General features: G+C 45.5%; 1 protein-coding gene across 10 annotated transcripts in view; it reads right to left on the bottom strand.

Moving 5' to 3' along the window:
- Positions 1 to 2371: 2371 nt before the first annotated feature.
- STAG3 (STAG3 cohesin complex component) overlaps positions 2372 to 16497 on the bottom strand; it is a 27677-nt gene continuing 13551 nt past the window's right edge. For 3 of the 10 annotated variants that reach the window (XM_072837192.1, XM_072837189.1, XM_072837184.1), the window contains 23 exons: positions 16389 to 16468; positions 15890 to 15997; positions 15587 to 15701; positions 14886 to 14991; positions 14616 to 14719; positions 14254 to 14346; positions 14039 to 14128; positions 13574 to 13774; positions 13383 to 13453; positions 13195 to 13282; positions 12591 to 12671; positions 12416 to 12523; positions 12103 to 12271; positions 11843 to 11979; positions 10967 to 11068; positions 10306 to 10454; positions 9918 to 10046; positions 9667 to 9824; positions 4736 to 4910; positions 4395 to 4496; positions 4040 to 4178; positions 3079 to 3138; positions 2372 to 2784 (listed from right to left, as the gene is read on the bottom strand). In XM_072837192.1, coding sequence (XP_072693293.1) covers positions 2776 to 2784; positions 3079 to 3138; positions 4040 to 4178; positions 4395 to 4496; positions 4736 to 4910; positions 9667 to 9824; positions 9918 to 10046; positions 10306 to 10454; positions 10967 to 11068; positions 11843 to 11979; positions 12103 to 12271; positions 12416 to 12523; positions 12591 to 12671; positions 13195 to 13282; positions 13383 to 13453; positions 13574 to 13774; positions 14039 to 14128; positions 14254 to 14346; positions 14616 to 14719; positions 14886 to 14991; positions 15587 to 15701; positions 15890 to 15997; positions 16389 to 16468 — 2574 coding nt within the window. In that variant the 3' untranslated portion in view covers positions 2372 to 2775. Of the gene's footprint in view, positions 2785 to 3078; positions 3139 to 4039; positions 4279 to 4394; positions 4497 to 4735; positions 4911 to 9666; positions 9825 to 9917; positions 10047 to 10305; positions 10455 to 10966; positions 11069 to 11842; positions 11980 to 12102; positions 12272 to 12415; positions 12524 to 12590; positions 12672 to 13194; positions 13283 to 13382; positions 13454 to 13573; positions 13775 to 14038; positions 14129 to 14253; positions 14347 to 14615; positions 14720 to 14885; positions 14992 to 15586; positions 15702 to 15889; positions 15998 to 16388; positions 16469 to 16497 lie in introns of those variants that run through there. The other 7 variants (XM_072837191.1, XM_072837188.1, XR_012035882.1 and 4 more) reach the window with 6 other exon arrangements.

The following is a 16497-nucleotide window of genomic DNA, read 5'->3' as shown; positions in this document are numbered from 1 at the left end:
ATGTAAAGGATCTATACCCTCAAAACTATAGAACACTTCTGAAAGAAATTGAGGAAGACACAAAGAGATGGAAAAATATTCCATGCTCATGGATTGGCAGAATTAATATTGTGAAAATGTCAATGTTACCCAGGGCAATATACACGTTTAATGCAATCCCTATCAAAATACCATGGACTTTCTTCAGAGAGTTAGAACAAATTATTTTAAGATTTGTGTGGAATCAGAAAAGACCCCGAATAGCCAGGGGAATTTTAAAAAAGAAAACCATATCTGGGGGCATCACAATGCCAGATTTCAGGTTGTACTACAAAGCTGTGGTCATCAAGACAGTGTGGTACTGGCACAAAAACAGACACATAGATCAGTGGAACAGAATAGAGAATCCAGAAGTGGACCCTGAACTTTATGGGCAACTAATATTCGATAAAGGAGGAAAGACTATCCATTGGAAGAAAGACAGTCTCTTCAATAAATGGTGCTGGGAAAATTGGACATCCACATGCAGAAGAATGAAACTAGACCACTCTCTTTCACCATACACCGAGAGGGAGGATCTTAAGCAGGCTTCATGCTTAGCGCAGAGCCTGATGCAGGGCTCGATCTCATGACCCTGAGATCATGACCTGAGCTGAAACTGAGAGTCAACACTTAGCTGACTGAGCCACCCAGGTGCCCCACTTTTTAATGTGTACAATAGATTTAAAAAATTATATAAACTTCTACCACTAGTTTTTTTTTTTTTTTTTTCTACCACTAGTTTTTAACTGACATGCCCAAACTTTTGGAGTCTTAGGAACCTGAGATTCTGTTTTAGTTACTAGTCCTAACAAACCACCCTAAATTTTGTTGTCCTTAGAGATTTTATGAGCATATTTTTTTATGCTCATAGATTCTATAGGTCAGGAATTTGGAAAAGGCACAGAAAAGATGGGTCTTGGGGCCTTAGCTGGACGACTCAAAAGGTAGGTGTTAAAATCATCTGATTCACATCTGAAGCACATCTGGTGGTCAAGCAATCATAGAGCCCATATTCCAGGGGAGTGGACCTAGACCCACCTTCTCCCCTAAAGAGTGTCAAAGAATTTGGGGAGCATGATCTTGCACACATTCTAACGCTGGGGCTCAATTCACCACTGGACTACCTGGATGCATAAGGATCTCCATATTTACAGAGCTGCCAAGTTTCTCTCTTCATCTTGTGAAGCACCCTCAGCATGCCTGGTAGTGAAATAACATGGGGATCTTCCTCCTCCTGGATCCTCAGTGACCTCCACATCTTCACCAGTTTTTCCACTCTATTCCCAGACCCCAGGGGAAGGGCTCCTCCCTGTTGTACCTGCTCCCTCTGAATGCAGATTCAGGATCTCTGAATGTATCAGCTGCCTTTCCAAACAGAGACTCCTAAACCCAACTTTCAGCTTCTATCTGGGGGAGAGGATACTGGAGAGGAAGACAGGAGGATGAAGAAATGGGTTTGGCTGACTGACCAGATCAGAGGAAGTCCGGGTTCCTTCTGCATAGATCACCAGCTAACTGGCCATATCCAGTTTGGGAGACCACAGTGAGAACCCGAAATTAAAGCAGATGCCCAGGACAGCAAAGGACTGATAATCCTATCTAAACGGAGGCTGAAGAGTTTAAACAAAGTAGAAAGTGACAAGAGTGTCTTCACATATCTGAATGCTCATCACAGGGCAAAGAAACAGCAGGGGTGCTGTGCTTTTCCAAGAAGCAGAACAAAAACGAAAGAGAGTTCCAAGGAGTCAGGTTTCCAGAGCAGCCTAAGCGAGAGATGAGGGCAGCAATGAGGGAAGAGATGGACAGATGAGAGATTTTGCAGAAGGACTTGACAGGACTTGGTAAGGAATAGGTGGGGAAGGTAAGGATAAAAAAGGAAGCAGCATCAAAGCCTTGGATTTAGGGGCTGGACATTCTGAGTCACTTCTCTGTTTCCTCTTAACTCAGACACTGAGATTCTATACAATAACAAATTATAATAGGTCTTGGGGATGAAGTCATGAAATTCCCCCTGGAAGAGCCCTTGGGTAAAGGCTGCCATGGTGGATGGCCTGTTCTCAGTGTAGGTGAGATAGGCCCCCCTCCAGCCCATTAGGATTCTGCCCTCCTCAGTCTGAACTGTCCCCACTAGAGAAACCGCTGGAAGGCAGCCAGTGTTTTCCTAGTCCCTCTGCCCCAGCAGGCCTCCCAGTTACTAAGCATCCTTGAGCCAGTATACTAAAGCAGCTGCGAGCACGTGCAACGCCGGCATGCGTCTGTGTGCTGCACCGTGGGGTCAGGCACAGCGGCTTAAGATGCTAGCAAAGAACCTGATGTGCATCAGTTTAACAATCTCGAGCCACACTCGGGAAACAGCTGCCTGAAGTATGTTTATTGAGCTAATCATTAGGGTACAAAAGAAGCTAGGAAAGTTGTTCCAAAAATACAAGAAACTACTGGGTTCTTTCTATTCAGTACAGGGAGGCAGTGCCACTCCAGTACTGAGGTAAAGCTGCCACCTCCTCCAGACACAGCAGGAAAAAGGCATTCTCCACACAGGGACAGAGCCAGGAGTATGAGGAAGGACAGGGGGCCTAAGGCTTCTCTATCCCAACATCATAGGAGAAACATTAGGTTAGAAAGGCACAGCCCACTCTCCTTCCCTTCAAAGACCAGGATGGGGCCTGGAAGTAATGGTTCCTTCTTCTCTGTTCTCCTGTTTGCCTTTTCCCCGTTGAGGTGGGGAGTGGAAACGGGGAGGGGCATGGAGTCCTGTCAGAAATCCTGTAACGGGAAAGATGAAAACATGGAGACAGAACAACCCAAAGGGCAAAGAGATGATGGCAAGGTCCTCTAGACCTTGATTTAGAAGGTGACCATTCTAGATCTCCTGCCCTCCCCCACCCTCCACCCCCACCCCCTACAACTACTCCTAAGGTTCCAAAGACAGCAGAGAGGGCAGGCCATGGGTTATGGCCTCCATCCACCTACTGCATAGTACACAGGTTACCTGTCAGCATTTCCCAAGGACACACAACCTCTCTTAACCTGCCTTCCAGTCTGTGTGGAGATACTTACCTCAAGGTTTAGCTCTGTAGAATCTAAGAGGTCCAGCCCGTGCTCACTGGGGGAAGTGTGCTAGAGAGAGCGGGTGGAAGTCAGATGGGCCCTTCTCACCTTCCCACCCGTTACGTGGCAAACAATAAACAAGGGCCCTTTCCGAGGCAGCTCCCTGCAGCAGCGAGGGCGGGGGGCATGAGCCAAGCTGTGGTGGGCAGAAGGTTCAGAACTAGAGGTGCCTCCTCTCCTGGGTTGCCACCCAAGTCCCTTAAATTTGTTCCATTTGGAACCCCAGAGTGCATTTTTCCTGAGGGATGTTTAGGAAAAACTATTTTAATAGTGGCCTTGCTCTCTAATCTGTTTCAAGACCTGTTTTTTTTTTTTTTCCTTCCAAGTACAGGACTTCCGTTCCCCTGAACTATTCTGCCCTTTCTTCCCTCAGCAAACAGCAGAGAAGAGAGAAGAGTTAACAGTAGCAGACACATAAAGAACCCTTCTCAGTGTGCAAGCTCCGTTTGAAAGATGAAGTGGTTGAGCAGTCACAAGAAGCTAACTTGACAAAGTGATAGAGCTGAGGACTCAGGTCACCTCACAACTTCCTCGTGCTCCTACTGGCCTGGAGCCATTGGGGTGCGGCGGGACAGTGGGACCAGGGGACCTTCCATCATCTCTAGCTCTGGGACTCCTTTCAACTCTCGAACTCAAAGACAAAATACTTATATGGGGATTGAGAGGCGGAGCATTATCTGAGTCCTTTGTGGTATTTTTGTTTTTCCTCTTTTTTTTTTTTTTTTTTAAAGAAGTCCAAGCAAATACAAAGGAACTTACAAATATTCTCCTTTCCTCTGATTCTTTCACAAAATCCTAAGCAGCTTTCAGAGAAAGCATGTGGTCAGGACAACAGAGGAGAACTATTCTAGCTTCTATCTCATGGTTGCCTCTAGTTCTACAGGGAGAAGGGACTGTTGGGTCTGCTCACCTTGTCTGTTTCTTGCCATTCCTCACTTAACTCATGAATTTCCAACTCTTCTTCATCCTCTTCCATGAGGCTGAGGCTGAGGGCAGTGGCAAAGAGTAAGGCTTTCATGGTGCTCTTTAAGGATGACCCCTGAGAGGCTCTGGGAGGCAGAAGGTGGAGCAGGCTCCAGGTTCCCACTGCTGTTTCAATCAGAGCAACTCTACTTCTACCAGTTCTATATGCTAGGGGCACACATTATCCTGGAAGGAAGTGGTCTGTGATTTGAACAAGTCCAAAAAGTATGGGCACAGAAGCAGTAGGTTAGTGGAGAACCCCTCCCAGTGGGTGCCAAATGTGAAGATGATGAGAAGCTCACCGGGTCAGCCGGTTGCCCAAACCAGGACCTGAAGGGTTGAGGAGAGTCTGGAAATGCTGTGGACTTGAGAACCTTGACCTCTGGTTGCCTGACAGGGGTTGGCTGTTGGGAATGAATAAGATCAGTGATGGGGATAAAAGTAAACAGTAAAAAGGGTAAGGTGAGTGATGTTACACAACAGGGAAGTGTACAAGGAGAAGAAAATCTTAAGAAAATGGGAACGGTGTGAGGAAGAACCCGGGAACAATGGAGTGCTGCAGGACGAACAAGAGAGCAGAAATGGCAGGATGGAGACAGTGAGATGCGAAGACCAGCTGCCCAGAGCCGCCCTCAACCCTCACCCCTGGGTCAGCTCTGGTTCTGAGCGGCCTTCTTCCTCCACCTCTTCCAACCCCCTCAGGGGCTGCCTCCTCTTGATGGCTGTAGAGGTGAGGGTGGGTGTGGGTGGGATGCTGTTCAGCTGCAGGCTTTCTTCCTGAGACGAAGAGACATCCCCTCTCTGCCGCCTGGAGGGACCTGCAGAGAGACAGGTGTGCATATTCCCTACAGACCAGGTACTATCACAGATGTTCCCTATGTTTTCAAGACCTGCCCAGGGTTTGGTTAAGGAAAGTTGAAAAGAGAATGGAAAACCTATATGGCCTCATTGTGTTATGACTAAAAATGAGCATAACCCAACATACTAAAAAGTAAGGCTTACAGAATGGTATCCAGGACTTGTTCAAGGACGATGAAAAAAAATCCCAACAACCTTAAAGTGGCAGTAGGAGCCCAGAAGCTACAAGAGTGGAAGCACGAGGCCTAGTGAGAACAGAAAAATTGGAGATGATTTTCTAAAAGCCAGGAAAATGAGATAACTGCAGTACCAGCATGCCTCTGATCTGAAGGAGCAGCAGAGGACCCCCCCGCCCCACACCCGGTTCCCAGCATTAGTCTCTCCTGCAGACTCAAGAAGGCAGAAGAAGAGAAAGAATCCAAGGTTAACCCAGAAAACCCAAGTGATAGTATTTTCAAACTGATATTCCTATTTATCAACTGTAAATGTTCACACCCCTGTTACCCTCTGTCCCACAGCCATGTTTGCGTCCTGTAACCAGTCACTGGAAAATGAACTGTTACTGGCCGAAGAGGACTAGAGAAAACCAGGAAGAGCTACTCATATGACTTTGGGGCAGCTGGGTGGCTCAGCTGGTTAGGCATCCTACTCAACTTTGGCTCAGGTCATGATCTTGGGGTCATGAGATGGAGCTCTGTATCAGGTTCCATGCTCAATGGGCAGTCTGCTCATTGAGCTCATCCCTCCCTCCCTCTCTGCCCCCTGTACCCGTATACACGCCTGTGTTCTCTAATAAATAAATCCTTAAAAAAAAAAGCCACACCCATGTCTTTGTATCCCCAGGGAGGACCAAGCTGGGCTCTCTTCCTCTCCACAATGCATTCATGGTGTGATGCCCAAGGGTTCAACCCTTCAACCTCTCCTATCCTCCATCTTCACTGGCTTCCTTAGCCACACAGCTTCCCATTTTTGAATACCAACTCCCAAATTTATCTCAAGCATCTGCCTCTCCCCCAGCTCCTATCCCCAGCTGTCTGTCCAGCACTTCCACCTGTGACAACGTGGCCAACACTGGGGCTTCATTCTGCTTACTTATCACCTTCTCTATCTCAGTTGGTAGCAATGCCATCATCCCCAGTTGTTAGGCTAAAATCCTCTTTTTAGGCCAAATCAACCCTCAACTCCTGTCTTACATCCCACATCCAACTGGTCAATAAATCCTATGAGTGATACCTTAGAAATATATCCAGGATCTGGCCACTTCTCACCAGCACCACCACTCCCCCAAGTCTACTCACTCCACAGCCTCCTTGCTGTTCCTTTGCTCCTGCCCTTGCCCCTTTACAGTCAATTCTCAACACAGCACCCAGGAGAAGCCTTTAAAAACATAAAACAGATCCTGTTTTCCATTTCACTGCTGAGTAAAAGCCAGAGTCTGTACCCTGCCTCATAAGCTCTGCGCTCTTCCAAGCTCTCTAGTCTTATATCCCACATACTCTCCCCATCTGCCATCTGACCTTCTCAGCTGTTCCCAGAACATGCCAGGTACATCCCCTGGGCACTGGTGCTCCTTTGGGGATGCTCTATGCTCTTCTATATACACCAGGCACCCCCGCTCCCTTCCTTGAGATCTTTGCCCAACACTCAAAGGCTCCACCAGGCCTCCCTCATCCCTCATGAGGAGACTGCAGCTCCTGCTTCCCCAGTGTTTGCTCACTTGCTTCCTGCTTTCCCACCAAGCACACATCACAACCTGCCACTCTCTAAAGAAGATAGATTTGTCTTTATTCGTGCACTGCTTTATTCCCAGCATATAGCGCTCAATGAATATCTGCTGAAAGGACAATGAAACCACTCTTTTCAGTCTTCTCCTACCTTTGCAAACCCTTTGTTAGGTAAACCATCCAAACTATACATCTACAAGCTTGGATAGCACATACCTTCCTATGTTCTTCTAGTGCTACTCTACTAGCTCATGCTCCTCGCTCTTCTTCTATTCAGCTTACATAAATCTTACCTGTTTTTCAAGCTCCGTTAAATTCCATCTTCCTGGTGAATCTTCATAAGCTTTGGATCAACTGGACTCAAAGTGATACCTTCCTTCCCTGCATTCTAAGGCACTCATCTGTCAATTCTTTAAATCCTCAGGAAGTTATCATTTACTGGTGACTATTCATAATTTAAATTTTCTTTAAATGTGTTTCCTCTCTCTCCCATTAGACAGTAAGCTGCTTGAGGATCCTTCCCAGCCTCTCAAACATCTAAAACAGTATCATGCACATAATAGGTCCTTAACAAGTATTAGTTAACTGATTAAAGCAGTTTCCTGGTGATATAAAAATACTCTTAAGTGGTATGCAAAAGACATTAAAAAGAAGTTACACTCACACTCTACCTCACACCATATACATGAATTTACTCAAAATGGATGACAGACCTACCTAAGAGCTAAGACTAGAAAACTTTTAGAAGAAAACACAGGTGTAAAAACTTCATGATCTTAGATTAGGTGATGATTTCTCAAGCTGACACCAAAGCACAAACAACAAAAGAGAAACTAAATAATTTGGATTTCACCAAAATTAGGAAGCTCTGTTTTTAATTTCAAAGGCTACCAACAAGGAAATGAAAAAAACCACCCACATGAATGGGAGAAAAACTCTGTATATCATATATCTTATATGAGACACTTGTATCCAGAGCATATAAAGAACTCCTACGACTCATCAAGAAGACAAATAATCCAATTTAAAAATAAGCAAATGATTCGAATAGACATTTCTCCAAAAAAGATATACAAATGGTCAATAAGCACATCAAAAAATGCTCAACATTAGTTATTAGGGAAACGCAAATTTAAACCACAATGAGATACCACCTCATGACTGCTAGGAGATGGGGAAAGATAGGAAAGACAATAACCAGTGTTGTGAGGAATGTGGAAAAACTGGGGCCCTCATATTTTGGCGCTGGGACTGTAAATGATGCAGGAACTTTGGAAAACAGTTTGGTAGGAACTCGAAAAGTTAAACATAGAGTTACCATATGATCCAGCAATTTCACTCCTAGGTTTACCTCAAGAGAATTAAAAATATACATACACACAAAAACTTGTACGTGAATGTCCACAGCGACAGTCAAAATGTGAAAGCAACCTTATGGAAGCAACCTAAGTGCCCCTCTATAGGTGAATGGATAAAGAGTGTATGTACACTGATACAATGGAACATGACTTAGCTTTCATTAAAGAGATCCTGCCATTTGTGACAACATGGATGGACCTAGAGAATCCCTGCTAAGTGAAATACCAGACACAGAAAGACAAATAATGATACAATTTTACTTATACATGGAATCTAAAAAACAAAACAAATGAAAAAGCAGAAACAGACCCACAAATACAGAGTACTGGTGGTTGGCAGGGGGTAGGGGATGTGCAAAATGGATGAAGGGGAGTAAGGTATAGGCTTTCCAGCTATGAAATAAGTCGGAGGGATGAAAGGTACAGCACAGGAAAAACAGTCAGTGGTATTTTGATAGCCTATATGGTGACTGATGATCTCTATACTTATGGTGAGTACAGCATAACATATAAAGTTATCATATAGAGTTATAGAATCACTATGTTGTATACCTGTAACTAATGTAACATTGTATGTTACAACTATATTCCAATTAAAAAAAAAAAGTGAAAACCACCCAGATATCAATCAAATGACAAATGCATAAATAAAACATGGCATAGCGGTATAACAGAATATTACTTGGCCATAAGAAAGTATGAGGTACTGATATATGCTAAAACATGAATGAACCTTGAAAATATTCTGCTAAGTGAATGAAGGTAGCCATACAAGGCCCCATATTGTTTTTTTTTTTCCTTTTCTTTTCTTTTTTTACAAGGCCCCATATTGTATGATTTCACTACATGCATATCTAGAGTAGGCAAATCCAGAAACGGGAAATAGATGAAAGATTCTGCCTAGGGCTGGGGAACAGGGAGGAGGAGTAATTCAAAATGTTTCCTCGCAAACAAATGAGAACACATCAAATTTGTGATTTTTAGGACATCATTACTTAAAATGAAACTGTATTTAAAAAGAAAATTAAAAAAAAATCTTAGATTATAAGACAGGTTGTGATCTTGGGACTCCTGGGTGGCTCAGCAGTTGAGTGTCTGCCTTCAGCTTAGGGCATTAACCCCAGGTCTGGGGATTGAGTCCCACATCTGGCTCCCTGCATGGAGCCTCCTTCTCCCTCTGCCTGTGTCTCCACTTCTCTCTCTGTGTCTCTCATGAATGAATAAATAAAATCTTAAAAAAAAAAAAAAAAGGTTATGATCTGAAAGTAAAATCATGAAGGTTGTGTAATAACCTTTAAAATTTGGAAAACAATAGAATAGTAGATACAAAAAGGAGCCTCTTAAATGTACAGATTTCTTCAATCTTTGGTTTTATCATTAGTTTCTATGTGATTTTTCACAGAGATTTGCTATTTTTAGTTGGCTAGATAAACCTTGAAGAAAATGAGTATCGCTTAATGACAACACATGCTCAGTGAAATGTTTGACCAAAGACAAAAGTTTGAAGGAGGCAAAAGACCATATGCTACTTATCTATGAACTAGCTAAAAACGGAGAAGTCATGATGAATCCTGATACACAAACACACACACACACACACACACACACACACACACACACACGCGGTACTCTACCTTCAGTACGCCTTTTCTTGTAGCGGGGGCAGCCCTGAGGACTGGTCTCTGCTGTGTTCTCCACAGGGCTGAGGGAGTGGCAGTAGGTGGTGACTGGACCCCAGGGACAAGCAGGTGACTGGGAGATACGCTGCAAACACTTTTCCAGGTAGGACAGTCTAAGGAAGGGGTGGGACAAAGGGGCTGAGCTGCTCACCCACTGTTCTCTTCTTCCCTGAGCCATGTCATTACCCGCCCACTCACTAACTCACAGCAGCTGCTTGTCCTGATGGAAGAGTCGGGGGGAAAACTCTGAAAGGAGCTCCAGGAAGGCCAGGTTTGGGGGCTGACTGGAGGAGCCAGGTGGAGGCGGTTCAGACAAGGAGAACTTGATGCCTTCCCTTGGTGGAGCAGAATTATTTTAAGAAGACAGTCTCTCCCCATTTCCCGCCCATAGCTGAAGCATCCCACCCAAGGGCACCCTCTCCTTCCCGTTTGTCTCCCAGAGGACATCCACTGGCCACACTGACTGTGCCTTCTTTACATGCTTATCCCTCCCTCCAAGACCAGACTTCAGCTCTCCCTGTACACAGCCTTTGGCTTAGCCCTCTCAGAAAGATCCAAGTACCCTCCCCTGACTTCCAACTAGTACTTCCTTACTTGTGGAGTGTGACCACAAGGTCACGGTTCTGCAGCTGCTGGGGTCCAAAGCTCAAAGCAAACCTTCGGGCCAGATCCCTCATCTCACCAAAGGCTGGAAGCTCATTCAGGCCCTGGGGCCCCTGTTCCTGTAGCAATTCTGTATACAACTGTGTCCACGAAGCATGGTACATTTGGGATAGAGAGGAACAAGTGGGAAGAGAGCAGGACAGCATTGCCTTCTCTGCCCAGAAATGCTCAAAGACTTGGGATGCCATCTGCTACTTTTACTCTTTCTTTCCTCCCAGACACTGCCCCTACCCCTGGCCCCCTACTGCAGAGACAGCCATCACCTTTGCTCTAGAACAATAAAAACGTCTGTAGTAACTGAAGGCACTAAGAGACAACAGACTAGAAGAAAATTAGGAATTCCTATCATTTTACTGGTGCTGCTCCTATGCCCTGATAGCTGAAATCCTATGGAGTTAGGGTGGAAACTGCCCATCAACTAATACTTTCTACAGACCCATTACGAAGGAGACTGTCAAGTAGAGTCAAAGTAAGTTGGAAAGTTCCTGCTCTTAAGGATCTCACGTCCTACATGGCCAAGGGTTGAGCAGACAGTCTGGGCTACAAGGAAGGCACATCATAGGTCTGAGGTACTCCAGGCAGAAGGCAGTACCTGCTTGAGGCTCAGCAGCAGGATCTGGGAGCAATGACTCCGGTCAATCTGCCTTACTCTAGTTAACGTTTCCTTGATGATGTCGCCATAGTCCTTGTAAAACTGAAGGACAGGAAACAGAGAAGATAATGTTTCACAAGACATTCCATTCTGTTTCTTCCTTTACATCCCTCCTCATGTGTCCTTCCTGAAGTGCCTTAGCCAGGCAACATGAATCGAATGATAAAACATCTAAGACTAAACCTCCTCTCCAGCCAATAGGTAGGGGCCCAAAGAGTTTAGGCAAACAAATAAGGAAAGAAACTGCCCTGAGCCCACTTCTTAGGGAAGGGGAGTAGTAAGCCTGCCAGTGTCTGCTCTCTTTGCAGCACCGAAGCCTTCACTATATTCCTTCTAGAATGGAAGTTCCATGAAGCAGGAACTTTGTGTTGCTCATTGCTGTATCCTTAGCACCTGGAATGGTATCTGGCCCATGTGAGGTGCTCAAAATAAACAGAAATCAATATAATGGTGAGTTGAGGAAACTGAGGTACACATCTAGATATCCTGTAAGGACTGATCCCTCTTCCATTCTTTTTCTTCTTTTGTTATACTCCAGTTTATGGAGACTTAGTTCACAGAAAAAAAAAGAAAAAAAAAAAAAAACAACTCTGGAAAGGAAATAAGATTATTTCCTTTCCAATGAATTTCTTCCTAACAGCTTTTCCCCATGATTGCTTACTACTGACTCTTTGGTTTCTTTATTCCAAACTTCTGCTGCCTTTTCCTTCCCACTTTTCCTGCAAGCCTGACACCACCACCTCCCCGACCTCGCCCTGCCCGGAGCCCTCCAGTGTTAGAAGTCCTGGCTGTGCTCAGCCTGACGCTTCACTGCACCTTGCTGTAGTGTTTGAAAACATCTGAGGCTGCATCCATGTCCAGCACCCCATAAAGCAACAGCTTGCAGAACCCAGCCAGGAGGCGGCGCCGCTGGTGGAGTTGCTCTATCTGTAAATGATCCTCCTGGGAATGACCTGGCTCACATTAAATGCAGAATGGAAATATTAGAACCACAGATTTAGGCCTCCTGCCTTTATACACCTGAGGCAGTCCTAGCCCCAGACCCTCCCTGAGCCCCAGGTACAGAGTCCTTGTACCACTGCCCAGTTCTCCAGGCTGGATGAAGACATGGTCCATGAGGAAGCTGGCTAGTTCAGACTGGAGAGTGGCTTCAGGAAAAAAGACAAGGGGTCTAAGGAAATCACGCCCCCCTACAATCATTTGAGGGCTGAAGATGAGAAGTAGATCACTCAGTAAGACAAAAGCCTGTTGGAAAAAAAAAAGAATGCTGAAAAAGGACAGGATGTTGATCAAGATGGAAATTATACAGCTAATTTCCCCTTAGAACAAGGCTTCCTCTGACCACGGGGAGAAACATGCCTCCTTGGTCCCACCTAAGTAAATGCTAACCTGCTCCTGGATCTCAGAATCCACATCTGACAGGCAGCTCTGGCAGAGTTCACAGAAGGCCACCATCCTGCCCTTTAAACTCAACAGCTGCTTCTGTGGAGACAGTGCCTTAAGGAGGAGGAATGGAGACACAGGCTCCTCCATTCCCAATCCCCCTACTCAGACCCATATTCACCTGGGAGGCACCTGATCCAGAAAGGTGAGTTAGTGTCCAGAGAATGGAAAAATAGACAAGAGTCAAGGCTGGCAGGATCACCTGTAACAACCAGATGTTGGAAAAATGGATGAGTCAGGAGAAGGAGGAACAGGGAGGAAGGGAGAAAGGGAAAGGCAAATAGGCAACACACATACAAAGCAGCAAAGAAAGAAAATGATATTGGGAGACACATGATTCCTTCTCTAGGGGGAAAAGAACCAATTCTGGACACTCTTCAGAGAATTGTCTTGGACAGGAATGCCACCTCCCCCTTATTTATCTGTCTCCTAGAATCCCTCAACATTATCCTTCACTCTCAGAAAACCAGAGAGGATGGCTATTTTCAGACACTGGAAAGTACAGTTCAACTTCCAGAGTGGAACAGAATAACAGCAAGCACCTGACTTTCCTCTCATGTCTACTCCACATTCCTGGGCCTGGAACTACCTGGAATCACTAGCCACCTAGAACACAAAGCCCTTAAAAACTCTCTGCCAAAAAAAAAAAAAAAAACAAACAAAAAACAAACAAACAAACAAACAAAAAACCTCTCTGCCTCCACATCTCAGACTTGTCTACTTGCCTGGTGAGGAACCTCTCCAGTGTCCACAGCCTTCTGGAGGAGCCGGCAGCATGGCTCATAGAGCTCCCAGCGACTTAGGTCATGAGCACTTTAGAAAAGAGAAGGAAACATTACACAGGAACAAACAGGAGGAATCAACACCACAGACACCAGCAGAAACAGGAAGGAACAGGAGATGAGCTGCTCACTTGTAGAAGGCAGAGAGGCGCTTCAGAGTGGCTGCCAGACTATACACCTCATCCTCATCTAGGAAGGATGACTGAGGAAGAAAGAGGATCCACAATGGGATTTTCCCCCAAACTCCTAGATTCATGTGCCCCATCTCGTGGCCCCTAGGGCCCAAGTTTGGGGTGTCCCATCTTTCAGCCCCACTTCCTACCTGAAGCAGCTCTTCAAGCTCCTGCTGGAAGCGGTCAGTCAGCAGGTCCATTAGCTGGCTGCGGGCAAAGTCTACCCGGCTGAAGAAGGTGAACTCAGGATTACAGAGCAGATAGAGGGCATGAGCACCAGCCTCAAGCACTGCAGGCTCTGCATGCTTCACCACCACCTCCTGGAGTTGCTGTAAGAACAGCTCCAGATGCTAACAGAGAGACAGGTGAGAGAAGATCATGTTGTGGGGGAGCAAGGGAGAGAGCAAGTCTTCTGGAGGGGAGGAGTGCTGAGGAAAATTTAAAAAATATGGCTGAAAGCATTAAACTTCAAGGATAAGATGTCTCTGAAAGGGTAGGCTTACTGATTTTTCTGGAACCCAGGTTTTTGAGAAGAACCAGACACTGGCAGTAGAACTGGCACTAGTCCTAGCAAGGAAGCAGCAAGGTATAGAACTATATTTTCCTCTCCTCACCTTCTCCAAGCGCCTAGTACAGTAGATGTTGAGGTCAAAGTACTTGAGAAGCTGGAGCAGGGGAGCAACCTTCTCCGCATCAGCTGAGAACTGCAGAGATTGAGAGGGAGAGCTACTTACTAGCTCACATATGCTAAGTCCTACTCCTAGTCCTCACTGAAGGCCATTTCCATTCACTGCTCACTCCCAGATACCGAACAGTGGGGCAGCTCTACCTTGGCCAGGAGCTGGGGCAGCAGAGGGATGAGATGCTCTGTCAGCTTCACCCTGTCGTCGGCTTGGATCTTACGTTCTTTTGGGGTTAAGCCCTGGAATTAGTCATTTGGGGGGTGGAGGGAAATGTGCAGAAAACCAGTGGCTCCAGAGGGTATAGATATGTATCCCTCTTCCCCCACAACCTTATCTGCCCAGGAAGAAGAGAGAATTCATTTGGCAACTCCTTCAGATTTTTTTCTAGAAATGGAATTCTTTGAGAGGCAGAGAATGGGCACCCTAACCCAAGACTTAGGGATAAGGAGTGACAATGCCTATCTGGATTTAATATTGCTAACCAATCCACCCACCCTTCATGCCGTACCTTCCTGCCAGTGATCCGCCCCACAGGTGGGTGACCCTCTGAAGCTTGCCGAACACTGGACACGAGGATTTCTATCAGTGTGCTCTCCTGCACATCGCCCAAGTCTGGGTCAGCAGGAGGATGAAAAACATAGAATCACAAATTAGTCATCCTTCATCTCCAAGTTACTCCAACTTCCCCACTACCCATGACACCTCTGCCTTTATAAGACTCTTGGTTTCCTACTAGGAGGTGAAAAGTCCCCTCCTCTGGCTACTACACAGTACGCACTCTGGTCCTTCTCCAGCAGCAGGCTGGTCAGACTCTCCCAGTCCTTTAGCTGAGACCCTGCACAGTCCCACAGGCTGTCTACTAAGTAAGCAGCATGGTCATGGAGCTGTGGAAGAAGGTACATGTTGTTGTTTTTTTACATTTTTAAAATTTTACTTTATTTAAATTCAATTGATTAACAGTGTATTATTAGTTTCAGAGGTGAAGTGCAGCGATTCATAGGTTGCATATAACACCCAGTGCTCATTACATCATGTGCCCTCTTTAATGCCCATTACCCAGTTACTCCATTTCCTACCCCCCCCCCGCCCCCACAATCCTCAGCTTGTTTCCTAGAGTTAAGAGTCTCTTATGGCTTGTCTTCCTCTCTGATTTCATCTTACTTTATCTTTCCCTCCCTTTCCCTATAATCTTCTGTTTTGTTTCTTAAATTCTACAGATGAGTGAAATTATACGATACTTGTCCTTCTCTGAGAAACTTACTGCAACTTAGCATAACATCCTCTAGTTTCACCCATGTCATTGCAAAATGGTAAGATTTTATTTGAAAAAGGTACATGTTAATACTGAAGCCACATTAGAAACTTCTGGAAAGTGGCTACTGTTAAACTATGTCTTTCCTTCCCACAGTGCCAGATCCCATCTTTCTCCAACAGCAGGTCTTACACACCACAGCCAAATAATACTTTCCCATACGTCACCTCACTCTCCACAAAGAAGGACAGCAAAAGGTGAAAGAAAGTCCTCTGGGCACGTGGACTTCGGCGTCGCTCTCTCCCACCCACTGTTCTAGTCTCACATTCAGGGTAGAAGAGCCTGGTAGAATGAACATGGGGAAAAGGCCACACATGGGAGCAAATGAGGAGTGGAATAATCACTATGGGGGACAGAAAGAGTCCAAGGAAAGGTATAAGAAAAAGTGCAGAGCCAAGGGAAGCCTCAAAGAATTGAGAGAAAACAACAGCAGATAGTATTACAGGAACAAATGAGAGGCCCCTACTCACTTCCAGTACAGAAACTCCCCTGCAGCAGACGCCAGGGCTCGGTTAGAGGCATATACAACAGGGTAGATGCCCACACAGTCTGCATCTGTCAGTACCCCTTCCATGTTCCTGCCAAGAGAAAAGAATAAAAAGCAGGTAGATATGACTGTTGTCCTCCAGCACAACCCAGGGCTAGAAACCAAAAGAGGCAAATGAAGATTTGGAACAATCCAAAAGACGAACCAAAAAGAAAAAAAAAAGCAACAAGGATTAATTGACAAAGAACTTTTAAAAAAAGAACTATTAAACAAGTGGAAGAATGGAAAACAGAGGAGTATAGAGAGAGAAGATGGAAATTTTCCCGGAGATGCTGCAACTCAGAAATGACCTCTATGTTTCAACCCACACATAAGAAAGAATCAACTTATGACTGGTGGAGGGCTAGGACTCTGGAAGGGCCTGTCTGATGTTAGAAAGGTAAAAGTATGAGATGCATGCCTCACTACTCCCCAGGACTCACTTTAGGATAAGGGTTAGTAACTTGACAGCCTCCACCGCCACATCATACTCTCGGTCCATGGCCATGGAAACCATCCGGTCCTGTAAGGAAAGAGCACACTGCTCAACAC

Source organism: Canis lupus, chromosome 8, assembly GCF_048164855.1.
Source record: "Canis lupus baileyi chromosome 8, mCanLup2.hap1, whole genome shotgun sequence".
NCBI classification, from domain to species: Eukaryota; Metazoa; Chordata; class Mammalia; order Carnivora; family Canidae; genus Canis; species Canis lupus.
Note: the sequence above shows the minus strand (reverse complement) of the source record. Positions and strands in the feature narration are given on the sequence as shown.